General features: G+C 40.8%; 1 protein-coding gene across 2 annotated transcripts in view; it reads left to right on the top strand.

Moving 5' to 3' along the window:
• The window catches only part of RBFOX1 (RNA binding fox-1 homolog 1), a 440,434-nt gene that overhangs the window by 289,531 nt on the left and 132,911 nt on the right, over window positions 1–17,992 (top strand). For both annotated transcript variants that reach the window (XM_049903714.1, XM_049903715.1), the window contains exons 3-4: window positions 2,553–2,696; window positions 10,437–10,490. In XM_049903714.1, coding sequence (XP_049759671.1) covers window positions 2,553–2,696; window positions 10,437–10,490 — 198 coding nt within the window. The remainder of the gene's footprint in view (window positions 1–2,552; window positions 2,697–10,436; window positions 10,491–17,992) is intronic.

The following is a 17,992-nucleotide window of genomic DNA, read 5'->3' on the forward strand; positions in this document are numbered from 1 at the left end:
TGACCCTCCAGCTGTGCCATGTGTCCCTGATTCAGGCTGACTCAGTCCTTCATGATTTATTCTCAGCCCAATGTTTAACAATCTGTATTGCTGTTATTGTTGTTCAGTGCTTTCCAGTCAATTCCGACTCATAGCAACCCTATAGTGACCCATAGGACAGAGTAGAACTGCCCCATAGGGTTTCCAAGAAGCAAAGCCGACTACCACATCTTTCTCCCGAGCAGCAGCTGGTAGGTTCAAACTGCTGACATTTTGGTTAGTAGCCAAGCACTTAACCACTGCTCCACTAGGCCTCCTTACTGTCTGTATTAAGTTGTCTTTTTCTCCTCTCTCTTCCAATAAACTGAGATCTATATGTGACTTGGGGTCCGACTTACGTGTCTAGAACACAGTAGCTGCTCCGTAAAGATGCATTTCATAAATAAATGAGTCTTCTCTGTCCTCTAGTGTCACTATGAATCAGAATCGACTTGACGGCAGTGGTGGGTCAGAGGTGATTTTTACTCTTCTCCCTTGACAATTTTTTAAATCACCACCACTTCTGAAAATCCATTACCTTCCATTTATTGAATATATGTTGTTGTTTTTGTGTGCCTTTGAGCTGATTCTGACTCACAGCGACCCCATGTGACAGAGTAGACTGCCCCACAGGGTTTTCTAGGCTGTAAGTTTTATGGGAGCAGATTGCCAGGTCTTTCTGCCACAGAGCCTCTGGGTGGGTTTGAACCACCAGCCTTTCAGTTAGCAGCCAAGCGCTTAACATCGCACCCCCAGGGCTTCTTTATTGAGTATATACCATCTGTCAAGAATTCTGCCAACTTGGCACACATTATTGGGTTTCACCTTCACAAAGCCTAACAAGGGATATTCTATTATTATTCCCTGTTTTTCATATAAGAAAACTATCAACATCCTCCCTCCTATTAAATCCAACAACATTGAAGAATAGTTTGCCAGTCATTGAGAGATCTTATCTTCAAAATATAATTCAGAATGTGTTGATGGAGGGGAGACGGGTACAAATGAAACCCGCCAAGAAACACAAGGGTTGATGAGAACCTCACTAATTATGCCTGTGTTGTTTGGGTGTTTCGTTTGTATTTCAGTTTGTAAGCTCATCTCCTTCTCTATGCCTTTATTATTTTACACCTGGATGCTTGCATTGATAGTTTCATTCCAGTTACGTGCTTATAAATTGCTCATAAATAGGTGAGGAAGATGCCTTGTTCATAAATTTGTTGGGCTTCAGCAAATTGTTTTCTATCATGGTTTCAGAGAATCAGGGGATCTCATGCAAGTGGTGTCTTCTGCCACCTAGAGGCAGGACATGTTAATTGCAGGAAAAGTATCTAGAAAATGAAGTGTCAATGATAAGTGAAAACCGTTGAACTGAGACAATGACTGTGGCTATGACAATACCAAATGTTACTGTGGCTTTTCTCCTAGGCTTGGCTATTTATGGGAGCCAATGTGATGTTAACCAGTTTTGTTTTAGTTTGTTTTTTGGAGAGAAGGAGATCATGTAACATCATCTAAACCAGGTCCAATAGAAATTTCTGCAATGATGAAAACGTTCTATAACTGCACTGTCCAGTATGGAAGCCACTGGCCACATGTAGCTATAGAGCACTGGAAATGTGGCTGGTGCAAAGAAAGACCTGAACATTTTATTTTATTTTAACTAATTTAAATAACCCCATGTGGTCAGCTATATCAGATTACACAGGTGCCCACAACCCAGAAGCTAAAAGTTGAAAACAGCAACAAAAAATTAAGTCAATGAGTTGGTTGCTTTGACTACAGAATACCAAATAAGCTTTTCAGTTTATTTTTTTCACTGCATTTACTGATATTTTATCTGCACAGCCTCAGCAATTATGTGTGCAATGTTAAGATTCTGAACAGCGTTGACTGAGGATTATACACTCTCCTACTTTAATGATTAATGCCCCCTTCTTGGTAAGGTTTTCTTTGATTGCCTTTTAAAACTCCCCACCCTTGCTTTAATTTTCTCTGTAGCATTTATCACCATCTGCCAAACTATATTTATTTATTTGTTATCTGTCTTCCTCCAGAAGAATGTACGCTCTATGAAGGCATGAATTTCTATCTGCTTGGCTCACTGCTAAATCCCAGCACCATGCTGGGCACACAGTGGCTTTTCAATGAATATTTGTTGAATTAATAAGTGAATGAATGAATGGCTCAGCAGTTCTTTTGTTGTTGTTTGGTGCTTTCAAGTCAACTCCAACTCGTAGTGATCCTATAGGACAGCGTAGAAGGGCCAAATAGGATTTCCTAAGCCGTAATCTTTACAGGAGCAGATAGCCAGGTCTTTCTCTTGCAGAGCAGCTGGTGGGATCCAACTGCTGTCCTTTCAGTCAGTAGCCAAGTGCTTAACCATTGCACCACCAGGGCTCCTTTAGCAACTCTTATCCTTTCCTTATTCCTTTGTTCTTGTGTGTTCCCACCATGTAGAGGAAACAAAAGCGCATTGGGACAGAGCCTTCGGGTCCACTCAGAGCCTCTCTGCTTTGCTCTTGTTCTTTTAGCAGACAGATGATGCAGCGCCAACAGATGGCCAGCCCCAGACACAACCTTCTGAAAACACGGAAAACAAGTCCCAGCCCAAGAGGCTGCATGTCTCAAACATCCCCTTCAGGTTCCGGGATCCGGACCTTCGACAAATGTTTGGCGTAAGTACCACCTTTCTTCTTTGCAGTCCCCACTCTGGGAGTCCCCAGAGTTCTCCCTTCCTCCTGTAAGCTCTCGCTATTTACAGTACTAAGGTGAGATGTTTACTGTGGAGGAAAAAGCATGTTAGACCCTGGCCTATGGGTGTATCGTCCATAAGATCCCTTTATGACTTTAGTATAAATTTCTTTGCTTATGCTCACCATGTTACCACTCTGCTACATGGTTTCCTTCTTAATAAATAACAGGAATATCAAATGGAAAATGAACTCTCATATTACCCACTGTCAAAACAAGTCTGCTGGTTATCCCAAATCCAGTGGTCTGGGACCCCACGTCATGGCTAAAATATACATTCCGAGTCATCTTGGTTCTTCTCTCTGCTGCAGTTGATCACTTATCAGGAAGAGCCACTCGTGGCATATTCCCCCATTCTCCACTCTTTCCCAGGCACTGTGCATTCAGATTTTAGGTGCAGCTGCAAAGAATAGCTAGTTCTGGATAAAGCCTCATTTAAAAATAAAAGAAAGAAGAAGAAGAAAAGCCCTAGAGATTGCTAAGTCTGACTTGAATTCTGCAGCATACGTTCTCCTGGAATCATTGAGTAGGGCTCAGAGGTGCTAATGTGATTCTATATGCCACAGATGTCAGCCTTGCCCAGTGCTATAGTGAAATGAGGAGCCGGCCAGAAACCACCTCCAACCGAGAGAAAACAAATGGTAGAGCTGCTTCCTCATGTATCATCATGAGCCTGATTCTTTCTCTGGGACATATCGGCCTGACCCATGTTGGGAAGGGAGGTATTTGCCATTCCTTTGGGCTTAGTTCCACCAAAGGACAGAGCCACAACAGGGCTTGGATATTATCCTTTTTGCAGATGAGTTATTCTTCCTAGGTGCCATCAAGTTGGCTCCCAATTCTCAGATTACCCACTGTTAAAACAAGCCCACTGATTATCCCAAATCCAGGGGCCTGGGACCCCATGTCATGGTTAAATAAACATTACCAGTCATCTTGGTTCTTTATAATGACCTTATGTATAACAGAACAAAACCTTACCCAGTCCTGTGCCATCTTCATGCTCACTGATATATTTGATCCCATTGCAGCCACTGTGTCGATCCACCTCACTGAGGGTCTTCCTCTTTTTCTATGGCCCTGTACTTTACCAAGCATGACGTAATGCCTTCCAACTTGAAGTGCTCTTCTTCCAGCCCTATTTCGGAAAGTGTTCTATTGTGATTCATGAAGTTTCATTGGCTAGTTTTTTTTCAGAAATAGATCACCAGGTCCTTCCTCCTAGTCCATTTTGGAATGGGAGCCCTGATGAAACCTGTCCACCATGGGTGACCCTGCTGGTATTTGAAATATTGATGGCATAGCTTCCAGGATCATAGCAACATACAAGCCACGTCAGTCAGGAAAACTGACAGATATGAGGTGGTTTACAAATAAGTCAGTCTATTTGTCCATTTGTCCATAATGTTGGTGGGAAGTGCCTGTAGATTCAATTAAAAGAACTGCATCTGTAGCGTTGACTTACAGCAAAGCTGGGTTGCTTGGAGAGTGTCTTTTAAGAGCTTGTGCATGGCTGCAGATATTACAAAAGGAATAAGAAGAGGGCCAACTTCAGTGCCTTTTTCTGTACAGAGCTGGTATAATTCCCCATATGAAAAAAAGAGCCTCAAGTTCATTACCCAAGGGCTCTGCAATTGTGGGGTGAGCCCGTAGCTTTTACTCCTTTACTACACATGGTGTTTATCAAGTATGCATCTGACACAAAGGCAGCACAAGCATCCTAATATTTAAGATACCCAGAGTTGAATCCTGACATTTCAGAGGAAAAGGTCAGTGTTTGCACTTTTATCTCCCTCATTTGGTAATAACCTTGAGTTAAGCCCTCTAACTCTTCCAGAGCCGGAGATACCCTCGGGCACTTTCAGGTCAAAGATGACTTTGAAAAGTGCAGAGCATTCAAAGTTAAAGTCGAGGTTAAGTGTGTGTAAAGCAGTGAGACCTGGTTTGAATGGCGAGCAGCCAGAGGAATTATATTCTTTTTGCCATGTCAAGTTAGGAAATGTCTTACTGTTCAGTCTGTCTTTAGTCATCAAGGTACGATGTCATGGGGTTGTTAGCTTTGAGTTTGGTGATCTTAATGACCATCCCAGTGCTGGTTCATGATGTCACTCACAATGAAACACACTTAGTTCCCACCCCAAAGGGTCCTCTTCCCTCTCCGGCCTTCTCACTTATCTTGAAAGTTACCCAAGTGTTAAAGAGAAATATTCAAATCATCCACAGGTAGAACTCACAGAGAAGGGACTGCACCTCTCTATTCTTGGAGGTATAAAACAGGTGGCACAGAGTAAGTTTTCACCAAAAAGATCCTTCTACCTTCATCAAGTCTTGGTCAAAATCCGCTGGTTTCAGAACCACCTTTTATTGAAAGTCAACATTTTTGAGCAAGTGGCAATGTGCTGGGTCTCACTGAAGAAAATGCAGCAAAAAATCGGTAACATTAAAATGAATTGTGCTCATTACCAACAGCATCTGTGTTCATTTAAGAGAAAGTATGTAAGAGTTGTGTAGGGAGGGATGGGAGAGTTAGTCCATAAAAATTACTGGGGCACATGTGGATTCGTGTACTACTTGTACTAACCCTGAGGCCCCCTTGGTTTACAACCACCATCTAAAGAAATGGAATTTAAACAGTAAAAGTCTGTTTTTGCCGGCCAAGCATCAGTGGCGGCAAACCCACACTTGTCATGAGGCACATTTAGGGGTGTGGGCCACCTTGAAGAGCATCTGTGAGCATTCTGGCTGGCCCCCCACACTGAAGTTTAGAGAATTAGGCATGGTTTCCTCTTTCAGATCATAGTTACTATAAGAAAGTATATTTTTATCCCAGCTAGATATTTCTCAAATCATTTGGCCACGAGGCGTCTTCTGTCCTTTCGGCACTTCATTCTGCCCTTGTCCCCTTATATTGGCAGGGCTTAAAACAAGGACATGACAGAGTAAGGCACCCACAAAGATCTTTGCTACTTTGTCCTTTACCTGTTTTGTTAAATAGGGCCATGGGGACTTCAAAGGGTGGCGGGGGGTGGGGGGGAACTGGTAGTGTTCATAACCACTTCTTTAATCAATAATTCTGTGATGAAGTTTGTAACCCAACACATCTAATGGCTACTGCAAGTGTCGCACATTTTATTTTTAATTTGTGGCTCCAGTGCCTCTTTGTTGCAACCCTAGGTACTTTCTCCCACCACACATCCTATATTCTTTACTCCTTCCTTTTTTGGAAACACTTGTTCCAGTGCTGGACATTAAATCTTCTAGCTCATCTTAGATTTCCTTTCTTTTTTTCTTTTAAGGTGGAACATGTCTTGGCCAAGAAGTTATATGATTCAATATGCAAGTAGAAGCCAGAGTCTTTTGAAAACACCCTTAGGGGTGTGAATGAGTGGATGTCTTATATCGTCAGGGGCAGTAGTTCTGAAGTTTTGCTGGAAGAGATGTTGGTGCTGGCCTGGTGATGTTCTCAGTGAGCTCTTTGTGTCAGGGTTCATCCATGAGCATTCATTTTCTTTGCGTTTGAATTCTTGATGAGCCTATGGATTGAGTGTTTGGGTTTCCACTAAATTCGTTACAATGCCTTGCTCCTGAGCAGAATGTTTAATTTAAGCAAATATTTTAAATGTAAATGTTTCTGGGTTTAGAGAGGGAGTTGTTGTTAGTTGCCATCAGTATGGTTCCAACTCATGGCAGCCCTATAGGCACAGAGTAGAACCACTCCATAGGGTTCCAAGGCTGCTACCTTTTGGAAGCAGACCACCAGACCTTTCTTCCAAGGTGCCTCTGGGTGAGTTTGAACCTCCAACTTTCAGCTAGTAGGCAAGTGGGTTATAGTACATTCAGATCTCTGCCATAACACAGTCTATCACAGAGTCGTTTTGAGAATCAGCCGTTCCCCCTCAAATGTGCACAGTGTTCTTATTTATAAAATGGCTTCTTTCTGCTGTCACAATCCAGCTCTTCTGGGCAGGAAAATGATCTAGTCAAGTTTCTCCTTATTGTCAGGAAACCAGACCACATGACTTTTAGTTGCAGTAAAAGAAGGTCCTCTGAACACCTGTTCTAGTTATCTACTGCTGCTGTAACAGAAATACCACAGGTGGATGGCTTTAACAAAGAGAAATTCCCTCAGATTTAGGAGGCTAGAAGTCTGAATTCTTTTTCTGTTGCCTCTGGGGAAAGGTCCTTGTCATCAGTCTTCCCTGATCAATGAGCTTCTAAGCACAGGAACCCCGGGTCCAAAGGACAGGTTCTTCTCCTGGCTCTCATTTCTTGGTGGTATGAGGTCCCCCTGCCTCTCTGCTTGCTCCTCTTTTATATCTCAAAAGAGATTGATTTAAGATGCAACCTAATCTTGTAGATTGAGTTCTGCCTCATTAACATAACTGCCTCTAATCCCGCCTCGTTAATATCATAGAGGTCGGGTTTCCAACACATAGGAAAATCACGTCGGATCACAAAATGGTGGACAAGCACACAATACTGGGAATCACAGCCTAGCCAAGTTGACACATATATTTGGGGGACACAATTCAATCCATGAAACCACCTTTTTAGTAATAAAACAGAGTTGGGCATGCCAGTGCCTTTAGTGTTAATACCGAAGTTCCTTCTACCATGGCGTTATAGATAGTGAAACTATTTCTTTGGACATGACTTTGTGCCTCCTCCCATCTCTGCATTCCAAACATGAAGCAGACCCAGAGAAAACTGGGATGATGCCTTTCTTAGCCTCTCCGCACAGTCTTTGAACTAACCTTTACTCTCATGTTTTATGCTGTAGTGGTTGAACACCCGTCACAGTTTTCCAGAGAAATATTATTTGATCTGAGCATGTCTAAAAACGCTCAGTACATATTTGCCCAAGCGCGTGCCTGTAAGCTTCTGGATTTTGCTCTTGATACAGCTATTGAGACACCTCGCGTGGATTCCAAGACGTCGCTGAACATTGCTGTTGAGCAAACAAATTCTAGTTAAGTCTGCGAATGAGTCGTGTCTGTTTAAATTGAAAATGTGCCAGCTGTGTTTACATCATTAGTACCAAACTTCCCAATTAAACTGTTGATACTATAAATATAGTACACAACTGTCTTAGAAATGGGGCTTGCATCAGCATTTTTCTTGCAGCTTATTTCGCTGGCTTTGAGAATCATCAAACCAATGGCAATTGCCAAAGAGGCAAACGTTTCAGACCGTTTCTGGGCATACGGTCCTGTTGTTTCATTTAGGTAATGAATCATGTTAAAGCTGCTTGCCAGTTGGTTCTATCTCAATCTGATCTTATTTTAAAGGAACAGTTTTATGTTGACTTCTTAGAGAATGTTCCATAGCTGACATTTGCTTCGTGGTGTTGCAAGAAGTCTTTTTTCAAGCTTCTTTATCCATAAATATACATGCTTCTAGGTTCTTATGCCTGAAATAAACATGATAGCATCTGTGTGGACTGAATATTCTAAGCAGGGTGTATTAAAATTACTCCTCTGAGGAATGCACAAAGTTGGGGGATTCTTTACTATGAAATTCAGTTCACTTTCGAAAGGCAAATCTTTCTGTTCTCAAATTTGAACGTTCTTTTCTTCTCTTTTTAATCATTTTTCTCTGCCCAAACCTAGGGAACTAAAATACTCTGTAGAAGATTATTGTCTTGGCCAACAGAATATTTGCGTGTCTACAAATTGCAGAGTACATCACCTGCACATTTCTTGGTATTTCTATTGTATGTGCTAGAAATGGGGACTTTCTATCTCCTTTCCTAGTTGTCTTCTCTTCTTAGCTAAAAAAAAAAAATTTTTTTTTTTCTACTCCTCTCTGAAGCCTTTAGGTAACCAACAGGAAGAATGCTTAGTCTGTAATTCTCTGGCCAAGTACATAGCCTGAGGAACGGGCACATTTCTATTGCGTACGATGACAGAAGCATTGGGTTAGTTTACTGCAAAGTCAGAAATACTTTTATTCCAAGGTTTTGAGTTATTTGTGTTCAATTGGAGTGTGCATTTTTTGTCTTTCTAAGGGAGATATATTTCTTTGTATGTTCCAGAGGATAGCATCTCTATGTTCCAAAAAAATTTATTTTGAATTTTAATGGGGACTCTTGATGCTCTCTCCTTGGGACTCCCAGTATTCTGATTGAAGCACTTTGGTCAGGCCCAATCTCTGGGTCCTGATGCTGGTTACTCTTCCTATCCTACCCCTAATCACTCTGTTCTCTGCTAGAGAGAGATGTGCTTATTGCCTTCCAACCAGGGAGAGAAATAAAACCCAGAATCTCCTGCAGTCATAAGGGATGCACTTAAAAGCCAGGGTGCAAAAAAGCAAGTAAGATGATGGAAAAGCTCAAGATAAAAGAAAAAGAGGATGTAAAAAAGATTTTTTTTTACAATGTTCTGTTTAATTTTAGTAAAAAAAAATAATGCCCTTCACAAAAGGGCCCTTCATTTTCTATTTAAAAAAAATACACTTCACTAAAAAGGGCATCTGCTGCCATTCTACGTTGGAGTAGATCTTCCATCTCCTCCTGTCTTCCCTGAATGGTCACATACTTTGGCGTCTCCCCACCCAAGTCTGCACGTATGCGGAGCAGGCTGTACTCAAACGTCCAGTCTACCTCATGGAAGGAATCTAAGAAGCCTGGGAAGATTCTAAGGTCAAGGGAAAGGATTTTGGATTATCAGATGCTTTTGGTTTCAGGGTCCTTGTTCTCCTCTATTGAATGTGAATAAGGATTATTTGAGATGCGTTTTTCACTGGGGTTGCACGAGTAAGCAATAAAAATACAGAGTACTGGTTAAATTTGAATTTCAAATAAACAGCGAATATATTTTTTTTAATTACAAACATGCCCCAAATATTGTATGGGCATACTTAGCCTTAAAAAAACCCCTGAAATTTAAATTTAGCTGGGCATTCTATATTTTATCTGGTGGCTCTATCCCTCACCCTGAGTGAAACTTTCTAAAACTAACCTGATTTATTTGTAATCTGGAACTTTGTGTCTAGACTTGAAGACATTGAGAACTGCTCTTATTTCTTATAGAGCTTATTGATGCTAATTAAATCTATCTCTGTGTTTAAAAATATGGCGTATCTTCTTGAGAAAGTGCATTTCTGCCTGGTGGCTGACCAGAACTGTGTTGGTGTCTTGATTATCACGATTGTCCAGGTAGTGAATCTTGCTTTTGTCTGTTTTACTTTCCTTCTCTCATATGGTCTGGCTGCTCCTAGCGTTTATAGAGGTTGAAAGCCTAAACCCCTTAATGTCGTATTTCAATTGAACATATTATTATCAAAATCCCACTTCATTGGGGTGTTTCTCCCAGTGGCTATTGCGATGGTGTAGAAGGCTCAGGGTGTAGCATAGTCATTTTTGATCTTTACCGCTCAGTGCCTGGGAAAGCAATCACTCACTCATAAATAAAGTAAAATAGAATTAAGCCTTTGATTACATATTTTTGTACCAGTCCCCTACTAAGATACCTCACCTCATGGCGAATGCCATAATTTTGCCATATTCTCTTGGTCAAGCATATCACTTAATAGAACGATGTAAAATGTATATCCATGACATTAAAAAACAAGAAAAAAATTCTCACTGTGGAAATGATTACCAATATACATAGTGATTTGTTCCATCTCACTTTTGCTTATAAAGTATTTCTATTTCTTTGCAGCAATTTGGTAAAATCTTAGATGTTGAAATTATTTTTAATGAGCGAGGCTCAAAGGTAAGCAACTTAATTCACTTTGGAATCATTTAGCTTATTTTACGATGTTTGTTATGGATAAGGGGAAACAACTGCACTGTTTTAATCAGCACACTATGAAAATGTACTTCAGTGGGAATTTCAGTAGGGACCCCCTCCAGTTTCCAAAATGGTGGGAAATGCATTGGACTGGGTTTGAAATGTATAAGGGGATAATTTAAAGTTGCTACTATGTATATATGTATCAAGTTTCCAGAAGAAAATTACCCGTGCTTAAAAAAATAATGATGTTGCTACATTTTTGTTTTTCAGTGATAATTATGTTCTTTATATTAAAAAGTGAGTTGATAGTCTCATGAGCAGGTAAATATGTGATTATTCTGTATTAATAAAGTGCAGTTATTTTCCTGGGTTTCAGGGGGAGAAAAAGCTCATATACACCAATCTTTTGAATATAATTTTATTCATTAGTATGTTAACTAATCCACATTTTGCAATTTGCCATTGCTTTGAATTTTTTTTTCCCCCTAGGAAAGCAGTTTTTAGGTAGGTTTTTCTAGAGCTAACAGTGTTTATAAAACTTGGGAACTCTGCAGAGAGGCTCCAGTACGTTCTAAATCGAAATACGTTGGGAGGAAAAAAAAAGCCAAACTCTTCCAAAACATCCTTTATATCATTGATTATCTTAGTGGGGTTCCCAAGATCGATATCATCGAAATCACCAGGGAGCTTGTTAGAAATGCAAATTCTCAGGCCCCAACCAAGATGTACTGAACATGGTTCTGAAACTCTGAAAGGGGAGCCCAGCAGCCTGTTATAACAAACCTCCCAGAATGGAGTCCATAGATGTCACAAACAGTTAAGCACTCAACTACTAGCCAAAATGATGGCAGTTCAAACCTTCCCAGAGGTGTCTCGAAGACAGGCCTGGAGATCTGCTTCCAGAAGGTCATAGCCTTGAAAACCCCATGGAGTAGTTCTACTCTGCAACACATGGGGTCGCGTGAATTGGAACTGACTGACAGAAATTAACAACAAAGTTTCCAGACTTGTTCTTAAAATTATAACCACAGTATCTTCCTATTTCAGACAAATGTTAAGCCTTCCTTTTCCTGAATGTGAAATATTCCTTTACTCACTTAGTGGTTGTCTTAATTATCTAACACTGGTATAAGAGAAATACTACAAGTAGATGGTTTTAAGAAACAGAAATTTATTCTTTCACAGATTAGGAGGCTAGAAACCCAAATTCAGGGCACTGGGTCTAGGGGAAGCCTTCTTTCTTTGTGGGCTCTGGGGGAAGGTCCTTATCTCTTCAGCTTCTCTTTCCTGGTTCCTTGGAGATCTCCATGTGTTTTGGCATCTGTATTCCCCCATCTCAGCTTTGCTTAATCTGCTTTTTTTTATATCTTGTAAGAGGTTGGCTTAAGACATACCCTGCACTAATCCTGCCTCATTAACATTACAGGCAACCCATTCCTGAATGGAATTATAAACCACAGGCAGGAAGGTTAGGATTTACAACACATATTTTTTGGGAGACACAATGCAATCCACAGCAGTGGTTTTGCTTTGTCTTGGCTTCCTTTTCCTCCTTTGTGGTTCTTTTGCTTCCGCTCAAGTATCCCCTTTCTAGCTGAACTCAGAGAAAACTCAAGAGGCCAATCAGAATCTCCTGAAGGACAACCAGTGCTGGGGGATAACAGGGATCAATTGTGCAAAGGAATGTGGGTATTAAGCTAGGAAAAAAAACCAAACCCATTGCCCTCGATTCTGACTCACAATGTCCCTATAGCTAGAGTCGAGACTCTAGCAAAATATATATGCACAGATATCAAATCTATTGCCATCAAATCGATTCCAACTCATAGCGATCCTATACGACAGAGTAGAACTGCCCCCTATGGTTTCCAAGGAATGCCTGGTGGATTCGAACTGCCAGCCTTTTTGGTTAGCAGCCATAGCTCTTATCCACCATACCACCAGGGTTTCCATGCACAGATATAGGCTTATGCAAATAAAGGTTTACTGCGTTGGTGGGTTAAAAGAACTCCTCAGGTCAAAAGTTTAATCTTAAAAAAAAAGAACTTAACTAAATATATTTTTATGAAACTTAAAGTACTTCCACATGGGTTGGTTAAATATGTAATAAATAAAATTTCACCACCAACCAAGAACATGTTTCTCATAAAAGCAGATGTGAAAAAATTGCAAAAAGCAAATCTACTCTCGTTTGTATGCATTTTATGTAAGAGGCCAAAAGATGGCTATTGCCCAAACTGTGCCAGCAAGCTATAAAAAAAGAAAAATGACACGCATTCTTTTTTAAGTCTGTATGAAATAATGTTCTTAATGGATTGGTTCATTAAAAAAAAAAAATAATAATTCTGTGTCATAATTTTTTTAAAAACTGGATGTGGATATTGACCTTAACCCTTTACTGTTGGGTCAATTCTGACTCATGTGACACCATGTGTGTGGAATACAACTGTGCTCCATAGGGCTTTCATGGCTGTGACCTACGAGGACCAGATTTCCAGGCCTTTCTTCCAAGGCACCTCTGGGTAGTTTGGAACTGCCAACCTTTTGGTTAGTAGTCTAATGCTTAATCATTTAAGTCACCTAGGCACCTGGATACAGACCTTCAAAAAAAAAACCTAACCTACTGCCTTTGAGTCCATTCCAGCTCATAACAACCCCATAGGGTTCCCAAGGCTGTAAATCTTTATGGAAACTGAGTGCCACATCTTCTTCCCATGGAGCTGCTAGTGGTTTTGAACGGCCAACATTTCAGTTAGCTGTTGAGTGCCTTAACCGTTGCGCCAGCAGAGCTCCCTTAGGATATTGATCTTAGCAACCGGAAAATGAACACTTTCTAAAAAAAAACAAAAACAGCTTAACAAAGTTTGGCTCTGCATGTGGCAAATTTACCATTCCCCAGATGGTTAGAGACTTTAAGCTCCCTTCATGCATCCTGGGATTGTGAAAGTGGATCCTGAAAGCCCACCAGATACCCCAGATACCAAAGGATATTGGTTTTAGCCTCATTGCTTTCCTTGCACAGGCAATTTGGGATAAGTCAGTAGCCAGGAGGACTACTGAGCAAAACTGGTTTGCTCTAAGGTTGCTGCCATAGTACTAGTTCTCTTGGGTATAGCAGCCACCTCCTCCCCTGAAGCTCACACTTGAATCCACCATTCCTGGGACAGTTTGCAGGCCCCTCCTCCCTGAGTACATAGATAGAGAATTTAACTGAACAGGACAATGCTGGTCAAATTGGGGAAGAAACTTCCAGTACTCTCTCTTCCACGGCCACAGTGATGTTGCAGTATGCCAGATGCATATAAAAACCCAATTGGTTGTACTCTCTGGTTCTGCTAGTTCAGGGAACTTATCATTCTTTTATAACTTCAGATTTTATACAGCCATTCTTTGTAATATGTCAGCAGTTTGACCTCTAGGCTTGGGGGAGGGGAAAGTGAACTTTCTTTTTGCTTGTTGTGTGAAAATCGTTGCAGAGACTATTTCTGTATCTGCAAAGCATAGTGCATGAAGGGAAAAACGTGCCCTGCCTAATCCTTTGCGTTCAGGCCTGATGTATTCTTGGCGAAATTGTAGATGATGACCTGGAATGTTGGCCGATTTTCTTGTAACCGGGCATCTGCCTGCAGCATCACTGCCTTTAAAGCTTTCTTTAAAAAAAAAAAAAAAAATTATATTTAATTTACATTTTGTTTTGTAACTTTTGCCAGTTGGAGAAAGCTATTTAATTCCTTTCGAGAGCTGTTTTGGGACATTAGGAGAATATCGCTTGCTATTTTGAAAGTACAATGGCGGTGCTATTTTTAAGACTTCTTCTGTCATTCCCATGATTAGCCTGTCTCTGGGGGCTTCAGGAACAAGACCATTTAAATTTGTGGCATCAAGAGCCAAACTTTGTTAAGCTGCTTTTTTGTTTTCTTTTGGATTAGGTAACATCAAAAATAGCTTCTCTAGGTGGGTATGCTCCCTCTGTAAGAACGGGTCTTGCAGGTGTTGGAGCTCCCGGTGGAGTGTATCTAGAATGTCACCCAGCGGGTCCATTTGGGAGCTGCTAAATGGGGGCAGTGACTCACATGGATATTTTTCATGCTTGACATTAACGTTTACAGGAAAACCCAACCAAACCCGCTACTGGCGAGTTGATTCCAACTGATAGCGACTCCATAAGAAAGAGTAGAACTGCCGCATAGGGTTTCCGAGGCGCGACTGGTAGATTCAAACTGTAGACCTTTTGGTTAGCAGCCAAGCTGTTGACCACTGCTCTACCAGGGCTCCAAACCAAACCCATTGCCTTCAAGTAGATTCTGACTCATAGGCACCCTGTAGGACAAAGTAGATCTGCCCCGTAGGGTCTCCAAGAAGTGGTTAGTGGATTCGAACTGCCGACATTTTGGTTAGCAGCCCAATGCTTAACTACTGTGCCATCAGGGCCTTCTTTAAAGGGACATTTTCTTTTTAGTGATTGAGAAACCTGAACCATTGTTATGACCTCTTTTCCACCACTGGGTGCCAGAGAGGCGGAGAGAAAATGGGTGGTCCTTTAAGAGCTAGGAAGTCACCTTCTGGCCATTCTTTACGGGGACAGTCCCCTGATGCACACAACTCAACACTAAATGAGGATGTCTGTGCGGAACTTGCATGTTTGTGTGTGCGTCTGTATGCGTGTATATGCACCTATACATACACATGTAGTATATATGTATGTGCATGTACGCATGTTTCCCCCATTTTAGCTGACACTCTGCTTTACCAAACATGATGTCCTTTTCTAGCGATTGGTCTTTCCTGATGACATTTCCAAAGTAAGCAAGATAAAGTCTTGCCATTTTTGCTTCTGAGGAATATTCTGGTTGCATTTCTGCTAAGACTGGTTTGTTCATTCTTTTGGCAGTTCACAGTAGTCAACATTCTTCGCCAACACCACAGTTCAAATGCATCAAGTCTTCTTCTATCTTCCTTTTTCATTGTGCAGCATTCACATGCATATGAAGCAATTGAAAAGACCATAGCTGGGGTCAGATGCACCTTAGTCATCAAAATGACACCTTAGTTTCTCATTACTTACTAAATTTAAGACATGGCTATCGGTGCTAGGGAGTTAGACTTATAGGTAAAGAAGAGAAGATTGTTAAGAAGCTCCTGAGATGTGATTTTGGCCTTACTTCTACCTTTAAGCTCCAAATAACTGAGTCAGATAGATATTCACCCCGGGAACTCACCCTGCTCAGTAAGTTGCCCTATAGAAACCAGGCAATATAATATTCTGCTTATTATAAAAAACTGAAGAAGTCTTTTGTGGTGCTTAAGTGATATGAGCAAAGCAAAGATGTCATTTTGAGGACTGAAGTGTGCCTGATCCAGACTGTGGCATTTTCAGCCTCCTCATTTGCATGCAAAAGCTGAATAATGAATAAGGAGACCGAAGAAGGGCTGATGCCTTTGAATTATTGTGTTGGTGAAGGATATTGAATACACCATGGACTGCCAAAAGTACAAACAAATCTGACATGGAAAAGTGTGACCAGAGTGCTCCTTGGAAGCACCGATGGCAAGACTTCATCTCACTGACTTTGGACATGTTAATAGGAGGGACTAGTCTCTGGAGAAGGACCTCATGCCTGGTAAAGTAGAGGGTTAGCAAAAAAGGGGAAGAGCCTCAACAAGATGGATTGACACAGTGGCTGTAACAGTGGGCTCAAACATAGCAATGATTGTGAGGATGGCATAAGACCAGGTCGTGTTTCATTCTTTTGTACACAGGGTCATTATGAGTCGCAACTGACTTGTTGGCATCTAAAAACAACAGTGATATGAGACACAATGGAAATACAGTTGCTGGGCCACACTGGCAGGTTTACAAGCAAACAGATTTCTGGGTTCCCCTCTGGAATTCTGATGCAGTAAATCTGGGACAGGGCCCAAGAATCTAAGTGTTTAATATGCTCCATAGTTCCTTCTCATGGGCAACTAAGTTTGGGACCCACTGGCCAAGAATTAGAGCCATGAAATGGAACAAAGCTCCAAAATCCTGTCTTTTGCCCATCAAAGAGCTATTATTTCAAAACTATTCAGGTAGTGAGTATTTTGAGCACCTGATATGGGAGCCCCTGGGTGGTGCAAATGGTTCATGTGTCAGCTTCTAACCAAAAGGTTGGCAGTTTGAGTTCACCCAGAGATGCCTTGGAAGAAAGGCCTGGGGATCTGCTTCTAAGAAATCAGCCTTTGAAACCCCTGTGGAGCACAATTCTACTCTGACAACACAGGGTAGCCATGAGTTGGGATCAACTCAAGGGGACCTGGTTTGGTTTTTAAACTGGCATATGGTAATTTTTAAGACTAAGTAGGACCCTTCAGTAATGGAATATGTAGTCTAATGTTAATGACATGATGCAGGTTTCATTCTAATCACAGATCTTCACTATTGGACAGATTTTAAAAGGTAATTCAGTCTTATCCTTCAAAGTAAAGAAACTTAAATGTTCTCTATAGAATCCTGTTAAATGACCACCCATTCTAGTCTGAAGACACCTATAGTGTCCTCAGTGGATGGGTCCATTTTCACTACTGTGAAGTTCTCTCTTCCCCAGACCATTGGGCAATAGCTCCCAAAACATTATTCGTTTTGGAGGTTACAAAGGCAACCTAGTGAGAGATTGGGAATGAACACCAGCTGGTTATGATTGTGGGTTATTTGTAATTAGTGTCTGTTTTACTAGTCACCTGCCCCAACAAAGCTGAATTTAATGCCAATATTTACCTTTGTGTAAGGTTTACCCAAAGGGACATAGAGGTCCCCCAAATTGCATGATTTTTCCTAGTTTACACTGTGAAAACCAGAAGGAGCTGGGCAAATTTGCACTGGAATTGTTTCAAAAGATTGGTGTATATTGCTGAACAAGATGTACAAATATTTTTAGGGGTTTTAAAAATAATGTGTCATATTTTCTGTACTCTTCTTAGGAACAGTGTCAGTGAAGAAAAAGATGGCTTTTGACAATATGAGGTTTAGTGGGGGGTTTTTAAGGCTGAAATATTAAAAGCAAAATGCTGCAATGATGAAGCAAAGAGTACATGATCTATCAGTAAAAGAGAAGGGCTGAGAGTGTTATTGTCAATAACATCTAACAGAGCCACTATAGTTTTCTACCTGTCAATATGAATACCAGCGTAATGTCTTAGAACTTTACAATCTGTGTACATATTTCCCTTTTTGGTTAATAAGGTAGCGCCAAAACTTTATTAATCCCGAGGCATGTATGTTATTGGGGGCCAGGGGATGATTCATATAGAAATGTTACTTCAACTGTTTGCATAATCAATTGGAGTTTATTTCTGTTCATTTCATGTGATTCTTTTTTTTGTTTATTAGATCAAAGAGTTTAAGATGTATTATTAAAAAAAAAAGGTCTTTCCTTTTTTTAGGCTTTTGATTTTTATTTTTGAGAAGTAAAGGCTGTAGAATTGACCAATTTGAATAACCC

Source organism: Elephas maximus, chromosome 12 (assembly GCF_024166365.1).
Source record: "Elephas maximus indicus isolate mEleMax1 chromosome 12, mEleMax1 primary haplotype, whole genome shotgun sequence".
Taxonomy (NCBI): Eukaryota; Metazoa; Chordata; class Mammalia; order Proboscidea; family Elephantidae; genus Elephas; species Elephas maximus.